The sequence below is a fragment of the Octopus bimaculoides genome, chromosome 2, assembly GCF_046866305.1.
Source record: "Octopus bimaculoides isolate indiv1 chromosome 2, ASM4686630v1, whole genome shotgun sequence".
Classification (NCBI taxonomy): Eukaryota; Metazoa; Mollusca; class Cephalopoda; order Octopoda; family Octopodidae; genus Octopus; species Octopus bimaculoides.
In genome coordinates this window covers 157,063,868-157,089,695 of record NC_142929.1, presented here as the reverse complement: position 1 = coordinate 157,089,695, position 25,828 = coordinate 157,063,868, and the positions used below count along the sequence as shown (strand labels likewise).

Below are 25,828 nucleotides of genomic sequence, written 5' to 3'. Positions count from 1 at the left end.
AGTTATTTTAGAATAGTTACAAAAAGGATGTAAGTTAATTTAGATATGAATTTTAATAATTACACCCGCTTGTTAATATGTAGGTTACTACAGACTTTTGAAGAATGGATATTGAAGATAAAACTGGTATCAGTGATTTTGCAATAAAAATTCCACAAATAAAACGTCAAACTAATTATGACGTCATCAAACTGGGGTAGATACAATAGAAACAGCTTTGAACTAATATAGTTCTGAAAATATTAAAAAAATAAGCATTTCGGAATTAATCAAACAAGAAGGTCGTTTGTTTACACTATGTCAACACTAGAAAAACATCCTCTGTATACCATGTCGACTTCCTGTGAAGACGACAAAACAATCATACACGCAGTTTTTACAGAGTCCATTTTAGGAAAACTGCAAGATTTTTTAAGAAACGCAACAGAGAGTTGTCTGCATCCCACTATTAAAATATATAACGATGGTACAGGTTTTATTCAAATTCCTGTATGTCCTTTAGAGACAGATAGCGAACAATATACATTTCATTTTAACTTATATTGCGTGCAAGGTAAAGTCAATGGCGTTTTTTATTGTCTCCAGCAAGTGCTGTCAAAAAATGAAAACTGTATCAGTTCTTTAGGGTGTATCACTCATAAACTAGTTATGCAGGGGAATCGTGATTCGTTTAAAGAATTCAGAAAAAGAATGCACGTGGAAGAAGCGAAAAAGAAACCTGCGAAAGAGATTTGTCTATCAAAGAATCTTAAATACAACAAATTTCTCTCGCATTCGGATAATGAGGTTTCGAATTTTAATGCATCACTTTGTGATGGCTGGAATAATAAGGCCTTAATATCTGACAATTTATCTGGGGAATCTTCATTTTCATTGAGTAATGATTTACATATTCCCTCATACGTTAGGAAATCATCATTACGAAAGAGAATTATTCATTTGTTAGCTCTTCGACCATATAACAAGTGTGAACTACTTCGATTATTGAAAAGACATGGCATTTCCGAAAATGACAAAAAATCCTTTGAATTTAAATTAAGTGAAGTATCTACATGTTACAAAAGACAGCGATTTACTTTGACTATTCCTGCTTGGAAGGAAGTTGATGCTGCGTGGCCGTATTATAGAGTGGAGCAGCAACAACTTGTGAGAAGACGGCTAAATGCAATGTATCGTGGGACTTCAGATCGTCCAGAAGAGCATTTTCATTCCACAGATTTTGAATTTCTGGAAAAGAAACCAATATCAAATAATGGTTTACATACTCTTAATCTCAACAATAAACAGAAATTTCTACAATCAGCTTTATGTCCCGAAACTAAATATATAAGAAGATTCAAGGAAAGATGTCAGCCAAATGTTTTAGAGGATGTCGAGAAGCATTACCATAGTATTTCTGAAATTCAGTCTTCTTTCCCCATAAATAAAAATATGAGAATACCTATCTCTGAAACAATAGAAAGTAAACAGAAACGTAAGTATAAAAAGTCCATAGTTTCAAAAGTGAAAAAAAAAAAAATAATAAATGTATAATTATAAGGAATTGAGACATGCAAGAATTATACTTTACATAGTGTGTTACATCTAATGAAATGGGGAAAATCCTTGTCCATCTGGAGCAAAAGAAATTGAAATTTGTCTTTCTAAATTCCTGTCCACAAGATATTCCTGTCTCCCTCTATCACACTAATCTAGATGAAGCTGGAGCACTATATATAACAATGAACATTATTCAATAATTATAATTGATCACCTTTTCTAAAGCTCCTCCTCCTCCAGAGAGAGTGGATTGACAATCAGACTGGACACAATATGACGATAAAAATAACGATTGTTTTAAGCGAAAGCTGAAAGCTTGTTCGATGGTTTGCAAGAAGGGGAAGGTGCAACTTTTGATGCAAAACCTTTTCTGGCCAGTAAAATCTGGTTTGAAAGGTATAAGAAACGCCTGATTTTGCACAACGATAAACTGACCTGTGAAACTGACAATACTATACAGAACCTGTAGTAATTATGATCCTGCGGAGCTGGGGAAAATAATTGCTGAAGTAGGCTACATACCAGAACAAATAAACACTACTGATAAAAATAGGATTTTATGAGTCTACATGTCTGTTAGAGCTTTTATTTCAAGTGAAGAAAACTTAGCACTGGGTTATTAAATTTTCAAAAATCGTCTTGCGCATCTAGTCGAAAGAAATGCTACTGTTGATGTGAAATTACTACCCTTACTCCAAAAATACAATGATTTTCGTAGGTTATGCAAAATTTAATCTATCTATGATCTGACATTCAAATAGAAAGTCTTGAAGAACTACGAGCCTTTTGCGATACTGGTTTACAAACTTTCCTACCCTGCTGTAGAAAGATGCGTGTCCCGTGTAATGTTTCCCAGAAAGTTTTTCTCATTTCAGACAATACACTTAGCCATCCAGTGAAAGTAAATGTGCTTTCTAATAATATGAGAGTGGAGTATATTCCTAAGAACACAATTTCTTTGCTCCAATCAATGAACCATGGTGTGATAGCAAGTTTCACAATATATCATATCAGAATTTCGAAACAATTCATAAAAAGCAATTGATGGGAACTCCTGGGAAAAGTTCAAGAGAGGATTGCAGTCGAGTCACGAGATGAAGTGAATCTTTCAGCGATATGAATGTTTGATTTGGAAAATATATGTCTGGTTTATATCAGGGACTTTACAGATTTTCCACAAATAGAAAGGTTTGGTGGGAATATTCAGCAGTCAGATTACTATATCAGATGCTACGATTCACTTGGCACTTGATGTAAGGTTTGAAGAAATTGTAGATTGATTGATTAGTTGCTCAAGTCCCATAGAAGCTGGTTTTCTTAGAGGAGCAGAATGTTTAGTTAGAGGATATAGAAGCTCCACTGGGTCCTTTTCAGTTGACTGTCAAGAATATAGCTAAAGGGTTGGAATTTGCCGAATAAGGTTTGCAAATCTTTGCCGATAACAATCATAATTGTGAAATGTGAACGTAAAATTACAAAAAGACTGCATACTGAGTTCAGTCCCTACCCAGGAGCTGTTCAACGAAATGGAATACTGTAAATGTTGAATAACTTTGAAGATGTTTGTCACCCTTGAAATAGTCATGATCATGATCTGCAGAGTAGAAAATAGTGTCCCTTTTAATCCAAGTAATTCCCATCGCACCCTACCGACTAACATATTTTGTGATATGTATCCTAATGTAATATTTCTATTTATTCCCTAATATATTTTTCTTAAAATGTTTTGTATTGTATTCTGTTTAAGATTTATTTGAATGCATAAAGATTGCTCTATTGTTCTGGGGGTATGGTTTTCGAAAAAAAAAAGAAATTCATCGGAAAATTTTATAACATCGAAATCAATGGGGAATTGATTTTCGTTTTACGGAATCCCACATTACGGTAAAATTACAGAACGCAACACTCCCGTAAAGCTGGAGGTTTCGACTTCATATCCTAAAGACGATGCGTATACATAAGAGTTATTTCTCTTTATTACCGAGCTCTTCAATGCCTATTATTTTCATGTCCCATTCCAGAGTCTGTTGACATTCTCTCTCTACTCACAGTTCCTGTCCCATTCGAGATATTTTTCGACATCTCTACTGTTCACATGCATACAAATGCTTTTCTTTACTCACATCTATCTCTTTCGATAGATAACATCAGTTCTCTTAGTTCCTGTTTTTGTTGTAAATAACTTTTCTATTTTAGCGTGGTCCTTCTCAACTCTAGCTTGTCTCGTCATGGCAGAAGACAATAGTGTTGTTGAACTTAGACTTGGAGCAAGCTTTGATCCGAATCCTAGAGTTGCTTTTCATTCTGTCAGATGTAAGTACTGAAACTTTCTCTCGTGTATTCGCTTTATAATCACCTCTTCATTCGTTTTACTATTTCAAATGTTCCAAGTTTGGTCATAGTCGACTTCGCCTTTCATCCTTCCGGGAAATCGATAAAGCAAGTAAAGTAACAGCAGAAATTTGGGGAATGTGCTACCGTCGATATACTCGGTAATAGAACTTCCATAACATTCGTGGCTTTGCACCTACATTATAAATAAATCGTTATTTCGAATATATCCAGTTATTAGAATTGGTTTACAATTATGATCGTTGAAGAAAGAGAATACAGGGTAACTGTGATACATACCTAATATTGTTCTAATACTTTGATATTTCTCATTTAACAAATAATTATAAGCCAGCTGGTTATCAAATTAATTTCATTCTATTGTAGACTGTTGTATGATCATTTAATTACTAAATTATACTTACAAATCTCTGAGATCAGATAGGAAACCTTATATAGTAACAATCAGTTTAACCCAAATTAGCCATGAGCGTTCCAAACGTGACCATCCTGCCTACCGTATGTACTCTTATTTAAGGCAGTGATTTTGAGGGAGATTTAGTTGCTATCTCTAGCACATCAGTCGGCTGTATAGAGATTTTCTCGTATCGTAACTTTTTTTTTCAGGTGTGTATGTTAAACTTCGCCATCGGGTACTATTATATATATATTAGTTGACATACCCTTGTTTATATACATACCCGCATGCTCGCGCATACTTTTGTTGCGTAGTTTCGCTTCTGTTTCATGTGCATCAAAAATAATTGTGCAAGTTAACTGTACTTGATTGAGAAATTTACGCCGCCATATGTTTAGTTAACAATATTGATGTTGTGGTATATGTCCGATGTATTGTAACAAAATGTCTCTGAATTTGTATTTTCTTGTTGGTATTTGGAAGCGAAATTTATAGGAATAAGTATACGTTTTAAATTTAAACTTATACAAAGAAAAGTGAAACAATAAGAATTTTGATGAACAAAAGATAAAATAAATTACTTGCACGCATGTGTGTGTGGAGAGAGAGAGAGAGAGAGAGATTATAGGCCTAGGTTCTGAAGAAACACTAAAGCTAAGCGCTTTATGAACGTGAAACCCAAGGTAACCCCGTAGACCCGACGTATCTATCTATCTATCTATTTAGCTAGCTATCTCTGTCTGTCTGCTCATACGCGCACACAAAAATCGCTGTGTTAGAACTGGTAACCTTATGTAGTAACAATCAGTTATGGCCAATTAGCTCAAATCGACAATGAAAGAGCAAACCCATGATGAAAGGAGTATCTGACGTACCCGTCAGTCTGGTGTAATTTTCTTTATTTAAAGTTGTAATAAGTGGTTTAAGGAAGATTTAGCTGCTATTTCCAACAGATTGCTTGAGTGATGAATTGGCAGAATCATTAGAGCATCCGATAGCTTACCTCACCGTGCATTCTGACCGGTTGGCTCTTGATGGCAAAGCCAACACCGTAGTCACGCTGATCTTCATGGCTTTTGTCCCTTGCAAAAGATGTAGCCAGCTTCGGTTTCTTCACGCTGGTCTTCACCGAGTAGACAGGTCTCGCTCTCCGTGTGCTAAGATCAAATCCCACCGACGTCAACTTGGTTTTTCGTTCTTTCGGAACTGAAAGAACATCAGACCAGATGCCTTGCGTTATTTGTTTCAACTCTTTGTATTTTGTGGTCATATCTTGTAATGGCTTACATGGGTAGTAAACTGAATTCGTCTTTCAGTTTAAATCCATTAGTCTTGTAGTGGATTCCATTGATGCAAGCTTTTGGGCCGGGTTACCGTTTTGAGGAATAAGTTCTTCCCATTCCCCAATCTCGGACACCCTGTGAAGGATCATAGCCTCTGTTTTCATTTTTGACTAGAAAAAAAAAAAAAAGAAAGAGTAGAGCAAAATTGTGGCAAAGAAATGAATCGTCAACTGATAAATATAAGCTCTACATCATATTGAATATTACTTTTTTTTATTGAGTTGTGCCTACAACCAACTTATCTATGTTAGAAAGTAGTTGGAGTTGTAATTCATAAAAATATCGTGTTTGAGAAAGTGATTGTATGAGATCGTTTACGAGTGTTTCTGTAGTTCATTGCTGTTTAAATAATCGAATTAATGAATGATATCAATAAAAATAGTGTTATGGCAATAAGAAATTAAAACAAACAAATGAAGGACATTTCTAGCAAATGATCAACTGCAGTCATTTAAGGCAAATCAATGTATTTATATTAAACTTAAAATTTCAATCATAATTTATGTAAAATCTTTTAAGATATGTTCTCAATATTAGCTTAATAATGAAAAAGTTATTTTAGTAAATCCTTCCAAGTTCTTGATTATATTAAAAATTTACTGAAATACATAGATTGTGTATTTCATTAGGAATATAGTCATGAAACGGTTAAAAAAGCTTACTAATTTAAACTTGTTAACTTTTTATTGCCATCATGTTCTTAAATAATACGTTATGAACTTTATATTTAACTTTTGAATGTTTGTACTATAATATGTTAATGTATATATATACTATAATGTTAATATAATATAATACACCCACTAATATTGGTCCTTGTATGGTTGTGTGTTTGAGAAGTTTGTTTCTCGACATATTTCTTCTCAGTTTAGTCCCGCTGTCCAAGCCCATGGACTGGACTGTGACCATTTTTTGCTCAGTTTAACATTGTCAACTGGTCCTTAGGTGCCTTTTGCTGAGCCCCTCTATTGCAAGCATTCAGCTAGGTGAAGACAAAATAAGATGTAGTTTCTTCCTCCCTTACCCTTACCAGTTCCCAAGAGGTGTGGGAACTCCAAAATGTTAGAGGTACTGAAAAAACCATAAATAATGCCTAAAAGAACCTGCTTATTCAGTGAAGATAATGTTTCTTAAAACATCACTAATAAATGAAATCATGGGATAGAAGAATGGTTAGTAAGAGCTGTGCGAGCCATGTACAGAGATGCTGCCAGTAAGGTGAAGGTTGGAAATGAGTACAGCAATGAATTCCGGGTAGAGGTAGGGGTCCACCAAGGTTCCGTCCTCAGCCCCCTCTTATTTATCATAGTCCTCCAGGCAATCACAGAGGAGTTCAAGACAGGTTGCCCCTGGGAGCTCCTCTATGCTGATGACCTTGCCCTAATTGCGGAGTCACTATCAGAACTAGAGGAGAAGTTTCAGGTGTGGAAGCAAGGTCTAAAATTGAAGGGCCTTAGAGTCAACCTAGCTAAAACCAAAATCCTAATAAGTAGGAAGGTAGATAAAACACAAACCCCTTCAGGTAGATGGCCCTGCTCAGTATGTAGAAAAGGAGTAGGTAGTAACTCTATAAGATGTACCCGGTGCAAGCTATGGACACATAAGAGGTGCAGCAACATCAAAGGCAGGTTAACTAGGAAGTTAGTTTTTGTTTGTGGCAGATGTTCAGGTGCAATAAAGACTGTAAACAAACAGGAAACAACTTCTATCTCATTCCAGGGTGAAAAACTAGAGGTAGTCGATAGCTTCCGCTATCTGGGCGACCAAGTTAGTAGTGGGGGTGGGTGCGCTGAAAGTGTAGCTGCTAGAATAAGAATAGCCTGGGCAAAGTTTAGAGAGCTCTTACCCCTGCTGGCGACAAAGGGACTCTCACTCAGAGTAAAAGGCAGACTGTATGACGCATGCGTACAAACAGCCATGCTACATGGCAGTGAAACATGGGCTGTAACTGCTGAGGACATACGTAAGCTCGCAAGGAATGAAGCCAGTATGCTCCGTTGGATGTGTAATGTCAATGTGAATACCCGTCAGAGTGTAAGTATCTTGAGAGAAAAGCTGAACATTAGAAGCATCAGTTGTGGTGTGCAAGAGAGACGATTGCGCTGGTATGGACATGTGGTGAGAATGGATGAGGATAGCTGCGTGAAAAAGTGCCACACCCTAACAGTTGAGGGAACCCGTGGAAGAGGTAGGCCCAGGAAGACCTGGGCTGAGGTGGTGAGGCAAGACCTTCGTACATTGGGCCTCACCGAGGCGATGACTACTGACCGAGACCTTTGGAAATGTGCTGTGCGTGAGAAGACCCGGCAAGCCAAGTAAGATCGTTGCCAGTGCCCCTGGACTGGCTCTTGTGCGGGTGGCACATGAGATGCACCATTTTGAGCGTGGCCGTTGCCAGTACCGCCTGACTGGCTCCCATAGGATTTTCGAGTGAGATCGTTGCCAGTGCCCCTGGACTGGCTTGTGCGGGTGGCACATAAAAGACACCATTTCGAGCGTGGCCGTTTTCGTGCGGGTGACACGTAAAAGCACCCACTACACTCTCTGAGTGGTTGGCGTTAGGAAGGGCATCCAGCTGTAGAAACTCTGCCAAATTAGATTGGAGCCTGGTGTTGCCATCCGGTTTCACCAGTCCTCAGTCAAATCGTCCAACCCATGCTAGCATGGAAAGCGTACGTTAAACGATGATGATGATGATGATGATGATCTATCAGCTTGTCAGGTAATTTTAATTTTCTATTGATTATCTCAGATGACTTTAAACCAGCATCGGTTGATGTTACAAAAGAAGCTGCTTTAGAAGTTGGTGAGAAAAACCAAGTTACAATAACTGTGCCACATATTGAGGTAAGTTAGGATTATTGTATTGCCCAAAATCAGGCTAACTACCACACTGCATTCTGTCTTTAATTAAATTTCATTCCAGGGATTGTCTTTCTTGCTTTTCTTAATCATAATTAATAATTCAGCTAATAATTTTTTCTATTCATTACAGTTGTAATTGTAATTGCTTCACTCATCATCATATATATATATATATATATATATATCATCACATGTATAAATACATATATATCATCATTATATATCATCATTATATATCATCATCATCATCATTTAACATCTGCTTTCCATGCTAGCATGGGTTGGACGATTTGACTGAGGACTGGTGAAACCAGATGGCTACATCAGGCTCCAATCCGATTTGGCAGAGTTTCTACAGCTGGATGCCCTTCCTAACGCCAACCACTCAGTGTAGTGGGTGCTTTTATGTGTCACCCGCACGAAGGCCAGTCAGGCGTTACTGGCAACGGCCACGCTCAAAATGGTGTATTTTATGTGCCACCCGCACAAAAGCCAGTCCAAGGGCACTGGCAACAATCTCGCTTGAAAGTCCTTAGACATGCCGCGGGCATCATATATATATATACACACACACACATATATATCATCATTTTTGAACGTTGGGCAATATGCCATGCTTGAGAAGATCCATCATGCGAAGTGAAGTCATAGTTGTAGCTAATGCCAGTGTTGCAGAACTGGCCACCATTCTGGTGACATGTAAAAAGCACCCCTTGATTGTTGGGCCTTACGATAGGTAGTGACAAGTGACCAAGATCTTTGGCAATATACTGTGCTTGAGAAGACCTGTCAAACCAAGTGAGATAGTAGTTGTGGCTAATGTCATGTTACACAACTAGCGCCTGTGCTAGTGGAACATAAAAAGCACCCACTACACTTTGAGTGGTTTGTGTTAAGAAGGGCATCCAGCCAAAGAAACCATGCCAAATCAGATTGGGACCTGGTGCAGCTCCCTAGCTTACCAGTTCTCTAAATGAATAATGAGCAGTTTTTCTGAAAGAAATTAAACTTGCACAATGAGCTGAAATTTGATTGCTGAACCATGGGCAAATTACACAGGTGCATAAGTGTCTGGATGTCCATTTACCTAACAGTTTAAAATTTGAACAACAAACCACATATATACTATGCACATGTTTAAAGTGCTTGGAGAGCATATATGAGTGGTACACTAAATGAATAGTAAACAGTTTACTAAAAATTATATTCAGCCGGACTGAAATTTGAACATCAAACCACGAGTAGACTACCCACACATATAAGTAGTTGGGAGAGTGAGTATGAATGGTTCATTAATATCCATGTACACAGTTCATGGAGCTTGCAAATTTTTTGATTTTATATATAAATTTTACAAAAAAGCATTCCATTTCTGGAATTTCTCTCAATGTACTACAGATTTATATATACATGTATATCATCATCATCATCATCATCGTTTAACGTCCGCTTTCCATGCTAGCATGGGTTGGACGATTTGACTGAGGACTGGTGAAACCGGATGGCAACACCAGGCTCCAGTCTGATTTGGCAGAGTTTCTACAGCTGGATGCCCTTCCTAACGCCAACCACTCAGAGAGTGTAGTGGGTGCTTTTACGTGTCACCCGCACGAAAACGGCCACGCTCGAAATGGTGTCTTTTATGTGCCACCCGCACAAGCCAGTCCAGGGGCACTGGCAACGATCTCGCTCGAAAATCCTACAGGAGCCAGTCAGGCGGTACTGGCAACGGCCACGCTCAAAATGGTGCATCTCATGTGCCACCCGCACAAGAACCAGTCCAGGGGCACTGGCAACGATCTTACTTGGCTTGCCGGGTCTTCTCACGCACAGCCCATTTCCAAAGGTCTCGGTCCGTAGTCATCGCCTCGGTGAGGCCCAATGTACGAAGGTCTTGCCTCACCACCTCAGCCCAGGTCTTCCTGGGCCTACCTCTTCCACGGGTTCCCTCAACTGTTAGGGTGTGGCACTTTTTCACGCAGCTATCCTCCTCCATTCTCACCACATGTCCATACCAGCGCAATCGTCTCTCTTGCACGCCACAACTGATGCTTCTAATGTTCAGCTTTTCTCTCAAGATACTTACACTCTGACGGGTATTCACATTGACATTACACATCCAACGGAGCATACTGGCTTCATTCCTTGCGAGCTTACGTATGTCCTCAGCAGTTACAGCCCATGTTTCACTGCCATGTAGCATGGTTGTTCGTACGCATGCGTCATACAGTCTGCCTTTTACTCTGAGTGAGAGTCCCTTTGTCGCCAGCAGGGGTAAGAGCTCTCTAAACTTTGCCCAGGCTATTCTTATTCTAGCAGCTACACTTTCAGCGCACCCACCCCCACTACTAACTTGGTCGCCCAGATAGCGGAAGCTATCGACTACCTCTAGTTTTTCACCCTGGAATGAGATAGAAGTTGTTTCCTGTTTGTTTGCAGTCTTTATTGCACCTGAACATCTGCCACAAACAAAAACTAACTTGCTAGTTAACCTGCCTTTGATGTTGCTGCACCTCTTATGTGTCCATAGCTTGCACCGGGTACATCTTATAGAGTTACTACCTACTCCTTTTCTACATACTGAGCAGGGCCATCTACCTGAAGGGGTTTGTGTTTTATCTACCTTCCTACTTATTAGGATTTTGGTTTTAGCTAGGTTGACTCTAAGGCCCTTCAATTCTAGACCTTGCTTCCACACCTGAAACTTCTCCTCTAGTTCTGATAGTGACTCCGCAATTAGGGCAAGGTCATCAGCATAGAGGAGCTCCCAGGGGCAACCTGTCTTGAACTCCTCTGTGATTGCCTGGAGGACTATGGTAAATAATAGGGGGCTGAGGACGGAACCTTGGTGGACCCCTACCTCTACCCGGAATTCATTGCTGTACTCATTTCCAACCCTCACCTTACTGGCCGCATCTCTGTACATGGCTCGCACAGCTCTCACTAGCCATTCTTCTATCCCAAGTTTCCTCATTGACCACCAGATAAGGGATCGGGGGACCCTGTCAAAGGCTTTCTCCATGTCAACGAAAGCCAGGTACAGAGGTTTATCCTTGGCTAGGTATTTCTCTTGCAACTGTCTCACTAGAAATAAGGCATCAGTAGTGCTTTTACCTGGCACGAACCCAAACTGCATCTCATCTAAATTGATTCGCTCCCTAATTAGTTGGGCTATGACCCTCTCTGTAACTTTCATAACCTGATCTAACAGCTTGATGCCTCTGTAATTATTTGTATCTAAAGCGTCCCCTTTACCTTTGTAGCAGTTGACTATGATGCTGCTACACCAGTCATAGGGTATGACTCCTTCGTGTATCACCTGGTTCGTAATACGGGTGACTAGGCTATAGCCAACACTGCCAGATATTTTGAGCATCTCTGCAGTGATTCCTGATGGGCCGGGGGCTTTCCCGGTCTTCATACTCTTAATTGCTTTATCTACCCTGGTACTATCAACTCGGATAGCTGGTCCCTCTATTGGGTCGACATAAGGCAGGCTCTCTTTCTCCCATTCATTCTCTTTATTAAGCAATCTATCGTAGTGGCATCTCCAGACCTCTTTCTTTGCATCCTCATTTAATGCAAGCGTACCATCATCCATGCGAACACATTTCTCTCCTACAACATCACTATTCTCTCTCCTACACTGTCTTGCAACCCGAAATACCTCGAGTCTTTGGTCCTCACGGCGCAGAACATTGGCAAATCTTTCCTTATCTGCTTCCCCTCTGGCTAAATAAACCTGTCGCCTAGCCTCCCTTCTGGCACATTGGTACAATTCCCTGCTACCACCGTTCTTCCAGTCCTTCCAAGCTTGTTTCTTTTGTCTAATAGCCCTGTCTACCTCCTTGTTCCACCACCACGTTACTCTGGGTTGGGAGGGGACCTTACACCACCCACAAATCTGGTCGGTGGCTTTCAACAGGTTGTCCCGCAGAAATCTCCAATTGTCTTCCACGTTGTATGATGCTATATCCCCTTCTATTTCGTTAAATGCTTCAAGTAACTTGTCTCTAAGTCTCTGTCCGTTTGCAGGGTCTTTAAGCTTCCACACCCTTCTTCTCCAAGCCTGTCTAATTCTGGGCACCCATTTTGCCTTGATCCCAAAGTTGCTAACTACTAATCTATGTTGTGGGGTACATTCTTCGCCAGGGTAGGTTTTGGCATTTATAAGCCGCCCTCTTTCCCTATTTCTGGCGAGGATGTAGTCGATTTGGCTAGAGTGTCTGCCGGAGCGGTAGGTGACTAGGTGACTGGCAGGTTTCCTGAAGTTGGTATTGCAGACCATAAGATTGGTTGCATCACAGAACTCCAGCAGTCTGGTTCCCTCCTCGTTGCGGGAACCGAAGCCATAGCCTCCATGTATGCCATGGAAGCCCCCAGCACGACGTCCGACATGACCGTTGAAGTCTCCAGCCACAAAGAGAAGGTCCCTGTCACTCGTCGACGAGGTAGTTTGCAAGAGGGTGTCATAGAATTGGTCTTTCAGACCATCTGGTAGCCCAGGTTGAGGTGCATAGGCTGAGATGACAGTAGCTAATCTATGATGAAGCACTAGTCTGATCTTAAGTACTCTGTCACTTACTCTAACGACCTCGATTACCTTATCCACCCATTTCTCCGCTAGAAGTATTCCTACGCCCCCGACCCCGTCAGTGTTCCCTGCCCAGAAAATCTTGTACCTGTGTTCTTTGCCTGTGAGGAACCTTGCAGAACCTCCTCTCCATCTTACTTCCTGGATGCAGCACATATCTACGCATCTCCGTTCAAGCATCTCAACAATTTCACCAGATCTACCTTTCAGCGTGCCGACGTTGAGAGTGCCAATCCTAACAGTATGGGTGTTGGGGGTGTGGGCCTGTAGCCTGGGAAGAGGAAAAGCAGTGTCGTGTACCTGAAAAGAAAACTTGCAATTGGAAGAATTCATAAGCAAAACATTACCTACAACCTGCAAACATTTCTCAACCTTAATGCGCTACCCAAAGGTAGGGGAGAGGATGGCCAAGGCCACTAGATGGGTTCCGGGAGACAGCCGAGGTTGACAGGATGACAAAGGGATGAACTTCCGGTGGAGGGGGCGGGATGACAGAGGAATGAACTTCCGGTGGAGGGGCGGGATGACAGAGGAATGAACTTCCGGTGGAGGGGGTGGGATGACAGAGGAATGAACTTCCGGTGGAGGGGGTGGGATGACAGAGGAATGAACTTCCGGTGGAGGGGTGGGATGACAGAGGAATGAACTTCCGGTGGAGGGGTGGGATGACAGAGGAATGAACTTCCGGTGGAGGGGGTGGGATGACAGAGGAATGTACTTCCGGTGGAGGGGTGGGATGACAGAGGAATGAACTTCCGGTGGAGTGGGTGGGATGACAGAGGAATGGACTTCCGGTGGAGGGGGCGGGATGACAGAGAAATGAACTTCCGGTGGAGGGGGTGGGATGACAGAGGAATGAACTTCCGGTGGAGGGGGTGGGATGACAGAGGAATGAACTTCCGGTGGAGGGGGTGGGATGACAGAGGAATGAACTTCCGGTGGAGGGGGTGGGATGGCAGAGGAATGAACTTCCGGTGGAGGGGGTGGGATGACAGAGGAATGAACTTCCGGTGGAGGGGGTGGGAGGGCGGGTTACCGCCAGCGAGTAGAGAGGGCTCTTAATTGTAGATTTTAAATATTTGAGAGACAACAATGCATAAATCGTAATTTTTTAAAAGAGCAATGAATTCTGGGTGATTAGAATATAACGTAGCATGAATTTAGGAAGCTTAGAAAATGAATAAGCATGAATTTAAGACAACAACTGAATTCAATTGAATTTCATGGAGAGAAACAAGATAAATAATAAGGGACAAAACTAAAGCGCAAGGTATTGAGATGTTTGAGGCCGTAAATAAATAAAAATCTCTATCTTATCTGCATCTTGGGTATTTCGTCGTAGTACGTCAGCGAGATAATTTAGAATGGGTTTCTCATTTATATATAGCCAGAACCTGAAGACCTTAAAGGAAAAACTACGAAGGGGGAGAGAGAGGATGGAGGGGTAGACAGAGGCATGGCGGGAGAAAAGATCATCATCATCATCATCATATATATATATAAAGAGAGAGAGAGAGAGGGGGGACCAGTCAAGCAGCACATCACGCTGTAATTCTTGGGCTGAGAAATCAACACTTAAAAGCCATAATTTTAAGGAGCGATAAGAATTTTTGAATAAAGGAAAATGGGTAGTGGTGGTGGGTAGGTACCGCCAGCGAGTAGAGAGGGCTCTTAATTGTAGATTTTAAATATTTGAGAGACAACAATGCATAAATCGTAATTTTTTAAAAGAGCAATGAATTCTGGGTGATTAGAATATAACGTAGCATGAATTTAGGAAGCTTAGAAAATGAATAAGCATGAATTTAAGACAACAACTGAATTCAATTGAATTTCATGGAGAGAAACAAGATAAATAATAAGGGACAAAACTAAAGCGCAAGGTATTGAGATGTTTGAGGCCGTAAATAAATAAAAATCTCTATCTTATCTGCATCTTGGGTATTTCGTCGTAGTACGTCAGCGAGATAATTTAGAATGGGTTTCTCATTTATATATAGCCAGAACCTGAAGACCTTAAAGGAAAAACTACGAAGGGGGAGAGAGAGGATGGAGGGGTAGACAGAGGCATGGCGGGAGAAAAGATCATCATCATCATCATCATATATATATATAAAGAGAGAGAGAGAGAGAGAGAGAGAGAGAGGGGGACCAGTCAAGCAGCACATCACGCTGTAATTCTTGGGCTGAGAAATCAACACTTAAAAGCCATAATTTTAAGGAGCGATAAGAATTTTTGAATAAAGGAAAATGGGTAGTGGTGGTGGGTAGGTACCGCCAGCGAGTAGAGAGGGCTCTTAATTGTAGATTTTAAATATTTGAGAGACAACAATGCATAAATCGTAATTTTTTAAAAGAGCAATGAATTCTGGGTGATTAGAATATAACGTAGCATGAATTTAGGAAGCTTAGAAAATGAATAAGCATGAATTTAAGACAACAACTGAATTCAATTGAATTTCATGGAGAGAAACAAGATAAATAATAAGGGACAAAACTAAAGCGCAAGGTATTGAGATGTTTGAGGCCGTAAATAAATAAAAATCTCTATCTTATCTGCATCTTAGGTATTTCGTCGTAGTACGTCAGCGAGATAATTTAGAATGGGTTTCTCATTTATATATAGCCAGAACCTGAAGACCTTAAAGGAAAAACTACGAAGGGGGAGAGAGAGGATGGAGGGGTAGACAGAGGCATGGCGGGAGAAAAGATCATCATCATCATCATCATATATATATATAAAGAGAGAGAGAGAGAGAGAGAGAGAGAGAGGGGGACCAGTCAAGCAGCACATCACGCTGTAATTCTTGGGCTGAGAAATCAACACTTAAAAGCCATAATTTTAAGGAGCGATAAGAATTTTTGAATAAAGGAAAATGGGTAGTGGTGGTGGGTAGGTACCGCCAGCGAGTAGAGAGGGCTCTTAATTGTAGATTTTAAATATTTGAGAGACAACAATGCATAAATCGTAATTTTTTAAAAGAGCAATGAATTCTGGGTGATTAGAATATAACGTAGCATGAATTTAGGAAGCTTAGAAAATGAATAAGCATGAATTTAAGACAACAACTGAATTCAATTGAATTTCATGGAGAGAAACAAGATAAATAATAAGGGACAAAACTAAAGCGCAAGGTATTGAGATGTTTGAGGCCGTAAATAAATAAAAATCTCTATCTTATCTGCATCTTGGGTATTTCGTCGTAGTACGTCAGCGAGATAATTTAGAATGGGTTTCTCATTTATATATAGCCAGAACCTGAAGACCTTAAAGGAAAAACTACGAAGGGGGAGAGAGAGGATGGAGGGGTAGACAGAGGCATGGCGGGAGAAAAGATCATCATCATCATCATCATATATATATATATAAAGAGAGAGAGAGAGAGAGAGAGAGAGAGAGGGGGACCAGTCAAGCAGCACATCACGCTGTAATTCTTGGGCTGAGAAATCAACACTTAAAAGCCATAATTTTAAGGAGCGATAAGAATTTTTGAATAAAGGAAAATGGGTAGTGGTGGTGGGTAGGTACCGCCAGCGAGTAGAGAGGGCTCTTAATTGTAGATTTTAAATATTTGAGAGACAACAATGCATAAATCGTAATTTTTTAAAAGAGCAATGAATTCTGGGTGATTAGAATATAACGTAGCATGAATTTAGGAAGCTTAGAAAATGAATAAGCATGAATTTAAGACAACAACTGAATTCAATTGAATTTCATGGAGAGAAACAAGATAAATAATAAGGGACAAAACTAAAGCGCAAGGTATTGAGATGTTTGAGGCCGTAAATAAATAAAAATCTCTATCTTATCTGCATCTTGGGTATTTCGTCGTAGTACGTCAGCGAGATAATTTAGAATGGGTTTCTCATTTATATATAGCCAGAACCTGAAGACCTTAAAGGAAAAACTACGAAGGGGGAGAGAGAGGATGGAGGGGTAGACAGAGGCATGGCGGGAGAAAAGATCATCATCATCATCATCATATATATATATAAAGAGAGAGAGAGAGAGAGGGGGGACCAGTCAAGCAGCACATCACGCTGTAATTCTTGGGCTGAGAAATCAACACTTAAAAGCCATAATTTTAAGGAGCGATAAGAATTTTTGAATAAAGGAAAATGGGTAGTGGTGGTGGGTAGGTACCGCCAGCGAGTAGAGAGGGCTCTTAATTGTAGATTTTAAATATTTGAGAGACAACAATGCATAAATCGTAATTTTTTAAAAGAGCAATGAATTCTGGGTGATTAGAATATAACGTAGCATGAATTTAGGAAGCTTAGAAAATGAATAAGCATGAATTTAAGACAACAACTGAATTCAATTGAATTTCATGGAGAGAAACAAGATAAATAATAAGGGACAAAACTAAAGCGCAAGGTATTGAGATGTTTGAGGCCGTAAATAAATAAAATCTCTATCTTATCTGCATCTTGGGTATTTCGTCGTAGTACGTCAGCGAGATAATTTAGAATGGGTTTCTCATTTATATATAGCCAGAACCTGAAGACCTTAAAGGAAAAACTACGAAGGGGGAGAGAGAGGATGGAGGGGTAGACAGAGGCATGGCGGGAGAAAAGATCATCATCATCATCATCATATATATATATAAAGAGAGAGAGAGAGAGAGGGGGGACCAGTCAAGCAGCACATCACGCTGTAATTCTTTTTGAGCTCAGAAAGTAAAGGGGACATAACTAAATACCACAAGGTATTTTTTGTTTTGATCCTTCTAATTTATCATCCCATTTAATAATAAAATTTTTTTATACATATACATAAGGCCAACCATTTGATTGGGTTGTTTAGATGAAAAAAAATCAACCCTTCTACTTGACTGATACTTTGTTTTATTGATCGCAGACGGATGAAATGCAAAGTTGACCACAGCAGGATTTGAACTCAAGAATATTAAGTAACTAAATACTTCAAGGCTTTTTGTTTGGTGGTTATGACATTGGACCACTGACATCATGATCATAAGCTTAAATTGTATTGAGCAACACATAACTCCTTTTGTTCTAGATTGTGTGACTGGTTAAAAATTTCACTTTGAGCATACTCCATGACTATTTAGTCTTTAGTAGGAAGTGCACTCAGCTGTAATAAACAATTATTCTAATTGTTTACATTCACTAATGGATTCATGAGACTGCCACCCACTTAGCCTTTCTACTGTCTAATAAAGATTGTTGTTGTTGTGTTGTTGGCACTCCGTCGCTTACGACGTCGAGGGTTCCAGTTGATCTGATCAACGGAACAGCCTGCTCGTGAAATTAACGTGCAAGTGGCTGAGCACTCCACAGACACGTGTACCCTTAACGTAGTTCTCGGGGATATTCAGTGTGACAAGGCTGACCCTTTGAATTACAGGCACAACAGAAACAGGAAGTAAGAGTGAGAGAAAGTTGTGGTGAAAGAGTACAGCAGGGTTCGACACCATCTCCTGCCGGAGCCTCGTGGAGCTTTTAGGTGTTTTCGCTCAATAAACACTCACAACGCCTGGTCTGGGAATCAAAACCGCGATCCTATGACCGTGAGTCCGCTGCCTTAACCACTGGGCCATTGCGCCTCCACTCTAATAAAGCTACAACAGAAGAAACAAGCTTGGACATATCAGCAAAGAAAGAAGATATAGTTGAATTAGACTCTAGCCTGGTTCATGGCTTGTGGTAGGCAATGGTAAATAAATCACCTCAATCTCGTGCAAGCAAGTTAAGAGAGATTTAAAATAGTAAATAAAATTTTTAAAAATTGTGTTGAGAAATGACTGAATTGGTATTTATTTTCCATCTGTCTTCAGAGTTCAGGTACGACACACACTGTGTATAAAGGAAACAAAAGGACATGTCCGAAAGAGTGCGTCCTTATTATTGATAATGCCTCCGGATCGGTTACATTGGAAAAACTTGCCAACACCATACAAGTGAAGAAAACTAGGTAAGTGTGACAGCCTCATTAAAGAGATTTTAATTGGATTTAGTTATTTCCTCTCAAGATGCTTATAACCGCTGACAAAAATAGTCAGGGCCATTACATATAAATAGTAGCTGTCTGACATGCACACTGACATTGCACATCCAGCAAACCATACTGGCTTCATTTCTTTCAAGACTATGCATGTCCTCAGCTGTCACAGCTCAAGTTTCACTACCATGCAGCATAGCTGTTCACCCACAGGCACCATACAATCTGCCTTTCACTCTGAGGGAGAGGCCCTTTGTTGCCAGCAGAGGTAGGAGCTCTCTAAACTTAGCTCAGCCTATTCTTATTCTCACATTTACGCTCTCAGAGCATCCACCTCTGCTACTAACTTGGTCACCTTGATAACTGAAGCTATCTACTACCTGTAGCTTAACCCCCTGGAGTTTATTTTCTGTACAGTTGATGGAGTCAATTTTCTATACATTTTTGGTGTTTATTGTGGTGCATCTTCCACACACAAAAGCTATTTTCCCTGTTAACCTTCCCCTAATATTGCTGCACCTCTTATGTGTCCATAGCTTACACTGTGTACATCTTATAGAGTTTCTACTTACACATTTTCTACAGATCAAGCAGAGCCATCTACCTGAAGGGGTTTGTCTGCCTTTCTATTTACTAAGACTTTAGTTGTTGCTAGGTTAACTCTAAGGCCCCTCAATTCTAGACCTTGCTTCCATACCTGAAACTTCTTCTCTAGTTCTGGTAGTGATTCAGCTATAAAAACAAGGTCATCAGCATAAAAGAGCTCCTGGGGAGCAGCATGTCTTTAATTCCACTAATATTGCCTGGAGGACTATTAGATGTTATCTACATAATAAGTTGGGACTGTCATTGCAGAAACATTTTTGATTGTAAATTGGTTTGATTACGTTTGACTTGGCTTTAACTGATGATAGAGCTAACAAGGGAGCCTCTATATGGTCACTCAGTTTGTTAAAAATAGAAGCCAAACGTCGTTGATCATATTGTAACATTTTATGAAAAAGAACATTTTATTTGGATAGGAAGTTGGAATGTTCATGACTGAAACCATTTTTAAAAAAAATTTGTATCAATTTTTTTTACAATATGGTCATTGATTATAGATATTCAATGTGCCAATAACCATTTCACTATGTTTCTAATGACAAGAATAACAAAGCAGTATTTGAAACTCAGCATATCGCAAGAGACGTTATTCATAAAGCAGTGTTTGGGGTGTTTTCTTGCTGGTGATATATCCTTGACTGATACACATTGCCAAAAGATATAAACTTACACATACAACAGGCTTCCAGCCAGTTTCTATCTACCAAATACTACTCACAAGTTATTGGTTACCCTAAAGATATACGAGAAGTTTCCTGAAACATGGCCAACTTAAGTATTAAAAGCAACAACTTCACAACTTTCTATGCAATATATTTATGACATCTTATACTGATCAGTGATGACAATCATCAGTCATGAAAAAATATAATCTTTATTTTTTTTTTAATTATATAGTTATTTTTACTTCTTTTCCTATTTTTAGAGCTGAAGGTTCAAGTCGTCTTTCTATGAGGCCACTCACTCCTGTTGACAGTAGTAAAATGAAAACATCACCTCCAAAAAGTGGCAAAATGTCTCAGCATAGCCCATCTTCCTTTAAAGAGTGTTCTCCAGCTTTGACTCCAGTTGAACCTGATAACAACAGAGGTAAGTAATATATAAGTTTGCTTCCCAACCACATAGTTTTGGGTTCAGTCCCACTGAGTGGCACCTTGTTTACTATATATAACCCCAGGTTGACCAAAGCATTATGAGTGAATTTGGTTGATGGAAACTGAAAGAAACCTGTCATACATATATCATCATCATCATCATCATCATTCCATGCTGGCATGGGCTGGATGATTTGACAGGAGCTGGCCAGGCAGAAGACTGTACCAAATGTCTGTGTCTGTTTTGGCATGGTTTTTATAGCAGGATGCCCTTCCTAATATCAACCACTCCGCTGAGTGTGTGCGTGTATATATATATATTTTGGGATGGTCATTTTTTTTTCAAATAAACATACACACTATATACTTGTTCTTCACTCGTTTATTACTGTTCTTATTCTAACTCATGTCCGTTGTCCAAAAATCTTTCATCACACATCTGTGACCTCCTCAGCGACACTTTCCATCTTGTGTGTGCTCTTGCTCTGCTTATTCTATTCTGTTCTTCTATGATGTGTATCCTGATATGCACATGCATCTGTGTTTGTGCGTGTGTGTGTGTGTGTGTCATTGTTCTTAGTAGCATTATGACCCTCCCCTCAGGCCTGTCCCCTGCCCTGTTGTCACTGCTGTTGCCCTTTGACTCGATTTTTTTTGTACCATTCTTGTAACTCACTGTGTTTGTTTGTTTGACCATGATGGCAGCAGCATGGGCAAACATACAAACACACTAAGTTACAAGAACGGTACAAAAAGTCGGGTTTGAGGGCAGCAGCAACAGAGCAGGGGACAGGGCTGAGGAGCAGGTCATAATGCTACTCAGAACAATGACTCAAATGCACACAAACACAGACACATGTGCATATAAGAAGACACATCATAGAAGAACAGAATGGAATAAGTGGAACAGGAGCACTCACGAAGATGGAAAGTGTCGCTGAGAAAGTCACACATGTATGACAAAAGATTTCTGGACAATGGAAATGAGTTAGAATAAGAACAGTAATAAATGAGTGAAGAACGAATATATAGTGCATGTGTTTAATTGGAAGAAATAATGAATAAATAAATGACCATCCTGAAATACAATAATATCTGTTCAACACACAACTTCACATCAATAATTATGCAACACAAATTCATAAACATGTGTGTGTATATATATATATATATATATGTATAAATACAAATTACGACAAACGTAAACAAACAAGTGAAGCTTGCTTTTAGAAGCATTGAGATGTCTTTTTATAGAAAGTTAAAGAAGTGATGTTTAGATTCTCAATCGCAAAATAATGCTAATAATATAGCCTAAACAGGATAAATTATCCCTATTTTGCAGAGAAAAGTGTAGGTGACTAGCTGCTAGTCACCTGCACTTTTCTCTGCAAAATAGGGATAGTTTATCCTGTTCAGGCTATATTATTAGCATTATTCTGAGATTGAGAATCTAAACATCACTTCTTGTTTCACCAGTCCTCAGTCAAATCGTCCAACCCATGCTAGCATGGAAAGCGGACGTTAAACGATGATGATGATGATGATGATGTATATGTTTGTGTGTATGTATCTACTGTGTCATCCCATAAATGATGCGGTTCTTTTATTTTTCAAAATTAAGATAAACTAAGTTCATTTTTAATCTAAAATATACTCTCCTTCATTTTCTACAATGCTCTTCCATCTATCAAGTAGACTGGTAAGGCCCCTCTTCCAAAATTTACTCGTCCGTGACAAAAAATTCTCCTCCAGTACTGTCCTGACCTCATCTACAGATGATTTTGAAGAATGCGGAATAAATGATAATCAGATAGGCCAATGTCCATCGAATATGGTGGATGGGGCATCATTTCTCATTCAAATTGTTCCAGCTTTGGAATATCATCCTCAATGTATGTGGCCAAACATTATCCTGATGAAAGAACACCTTTCATCTTGAAACTAAAGATGGTCGTTTTTCTCCTAGTGCTGACTTGAATGACTGGTTGAATGACGAATTTCAAGCTTCTCTGCTAGTTCTTCAATGGTTATGATGGGATTTTGTTCCACCAGGCTTTGCAAGACATCCTCGTCGAGTTCTACAGATCTTCCAGGATGAGGCTTGTCTTCTAGGCTGTAGTTTCTGGTTCGGAATTTCTGGAATCATGTTGACACTGGCTTATGCTTATTGTCTGATCCCCATATACTGCATTAATATTTCTTGCACTTTCTGTTGCATTGTTGCCTTTATTGAATCCATAAAGCAAAATATGCCAAATATGCTCCTTTGTTTTTTCTATTATAACTTTGAAAAAGTAACTGTTAGAATCTCTGCAGTGATTTGTGATGGGCCAGGAACTTTCCCTATCTTCATACTCTTAATTGCTTTATCTACCAAGGTACTGTCAATTTGGATAGCTAGTCCATTTGTTGGGTCAACATTTGGCAGACTCTCTTTCTCTTCGTTTAGTGGTATCTCCAGGTCTCTCTCTTTGCAGCCTCATTAAATGCAAGTGAGCCATCATCATCAATTAACGTCTGTTTTCCATGCTGGCATGGGTTGGATGGTTTGACTGAGGTCTGGAGAGCCAGTGGCTGCACCAGGCTCCAATCTGGTCTGATATTTAGCTTTTGCTGCCTAATAACTGTTCACTTTGTAGATTTATGTGTTCAACTACATATTGAGATTTTGTTGTTTCTGTTTTATTCCAGATAATGGTAACAGTTCTTTAAATGTTTGTGCTCCAGTAGCGTTGACAAATAACATGTCAGAAAGCAGCAGTAGTAGTTCTTCATCAAGTGGCAGTGACATGTCTAGTGATTCAGAATCAGACAACTCTGATTCAGAGGGAGGACCTAACAAAGGTAAACATTGTTTCAATTTGATGATTCGATGAATTTACATTTTGTAAAGATATTCCTCAGAAACTACTTGATGGCTTTGCAGTTAACAAACTAAGCAATCATACCTCCTTCCATGTCAAACAAACTAATGCACTCAATAGCAAATTGAATTTTCTGTCAGTTTTGGTGATGAATATTTCAATTGTTCGATGAACAAAACTACCAACTCATCGCTTTATTGAGTAAGTAGCTGAGTGTTTAAAATGTATTTGAGTCATTGTTGTAATTCTGAGGTAAACTCAACATGACACACTGTGACAATGTTGGCCTGCTGTATATTTTTAGAATGACATTGTAGGGTAGGTATGAAAGGTTGGATCTGATCAGTTTTAACATGAAATAAGTAGAATATTTGGGCTGGATTAAATGCTAAATGGTTAATCTACCCCTACTTTCAGTGAGTCAGTGGCCAGCAAGTTGACAAACTTCTTTCACTGGGATTGCTGTTTTTAATTTTTTACTTCTTCATTTTCCACTTTCTCCTGGTCTTTCCTCCTCTTGTATTGCACTGTCTGCAGTACAATATCCAAAACGTTTTAGAGATTAACTAATTTCATTTCCCTGAGTGTCAAGTTTGTAACATGGATTGTGAACTCATCCCACTTTTTGTTGATTTTTATTATTTGCTAAATAGATACATTTATGTGTGTGTGTGTGTATGTGTTTTATTAAGTATGTTCCTCATTCCAGTAATTACGTTCATTTTCTTATTTTTTAAATCTTATTTGATATCTTTCTTCAGATACTCCTGCTCCGTGTGATGTTCCATCGAAAGACCTTTGTACATTAAGTGAGTATCATTTATTCTCATTTTTTTTTCATATACAAGAAGGTGCTGAAAAGTCCATGGCTTTAAGGGTATTGTGAAAGGCTTGGTTGGGGACCCAACCTCCAACAGCTGCAATAAGTCTGTGACTCCAAGAAGGGAATCTGTTGTGATCCTCCTGTATTTTCTTTTACCCAAAGCCAGGAACTTTTCAGCACCCCTTCATATTCATTATGATCATTGTAGTGTAACATTGACCAACACATTTAACTCTCCTTGCTTTTATGTATCTTGCTGACATGAAAAAAAGGTTCTTCAATTACTTCACAGTTTCATTTTGAGTGGTATATCTAACATATGACCCATGTAACATCACCATTTACCAGTCATAGTGTGCAATAATTTGCCTTCCACTTCTCTAATATCTGTGGACTCTGATGCAACCTACCCCTTACCCATGACTTTCTATTCCTTATCTATACTTCATCTCTGCTTCCCATGTTACACACTACAAAAACATTTATATATATATATATATATATATGTACATTTCTTTGTGTATATATCATCATCATCATTTAATGTCTGTGCTGGTATGGGTTGGATGATCTAACAGTTTCTGATGAGCCACAAGACTGCATGTTTTCCCTATGTCAGCTTTGGCATGGTTTCTGTGGCTGATTGCTCTTGTGTGTGTGTCTTTGTGTAAAATGTATGGAGTCCATGCTGTAACACATAACATACTCAACAACAAGACTAGCAGTTATCTCTGATTTCGTGTATATCAGTTGATTAAGCGCACTATGACATGTAGTGAAACACTATCTTCCAGCTCATAACAGTGCGTAATAATGGTGATTAGCTGTAAAATAAAGACACTGAACTTTTTTTTTTTAAATGTTAGTGGCTCAGGTTTTTGAGAATTTTTATTAGTAAATAATTGTAATTAGGTTGTTCTTGGGTGGAACAACAGCAAAAATAATTAAATGTAGCAGTGAAAAATAAAGAAAACAAAAAGACAAAATATTGATACAGAATATCTAGATAGTTACCTTTTTTTTTTCTTGCTATCAACTATGTGAATCCCCAACCTCCTCCTCCTCCTCCTCCTCCTCCAACAGAAAGTGTTATCTCATTGTATATTTTATTCTCTCTTTCTATTTTTCTAGGTGAAGACTTACATTTGACTGAATCAGGCAGTGACAGTGAATGAACCCTCACCAATGTGGCTCTGTTTAACTAAACTTTGGCTGTGACATTTCTCTAATGACTGTCATCATGTGTTCTTTCTTCTATTGATCTCACTTTTCATGCATTCACATTGTTGATTGTATCATCTATCATCACTAGAAGTTATATAGTGGTCTAGAGATCAGAGGAACAGGTCATCATTGTATGAAATAAACCATTTCTTTTTAATTATC

At 39.2% G+C, this 25,828-nt stretch overlaps 1 protein-coding gene across 1 annotated transcript; it reads left to right on the top strand.

The window, feature by feature from the left end:
• The first annotated feature begins 190 nt into the window (after window positions 1-190).
• Window positions 191-25,828, top strand: LOC149137267 (uncharacterized). Its single transcript, XM_089347980.1, has 8 exons — window positions 191-1,474; window positions 3,736-3,852; window positions 8,384-8,478; window positions 18,892-19,028; window positions 20,587-20,750; window positions 23,447-23,599; window positions 24,381-24,428; window positions 25,574-25,828. The coding sequence occupies exons 1-8, from the start codon at window positions 298-300 to the stop codon at window positions 25,615-25,617; spliced, it is 1,935 nt and encodes a 644-aa protein (XP_089204106.1). The 5' UTR covers window positions 191-297; the 3' UTR covers window positions 25,618-25,828.

Bases quoted from the DNA above. Each gene is read 5' to 3' on its own strand.
- LOC149137267 (XM_089347980.1), top strand. From the start codon at position 298: ATGTCAACACTAGAAAAACATCCTCTGTATACCATGTCGACTTCCTGT. The intron at 8,479-18,891 runs GTAAGTTAGGAT...ATCTGTCTTCAG, and splicing joins TAACTGTGCCACATATTGAG to AGTTCAGGTACGACACACAC. The intron at 20,751-23,446 runs GTAAGTAATATA...GTTTTATTCCAG, and splicing joins TGAACCTGATAACAACAGAG to ATAATGGTAACAGTTCTTTA.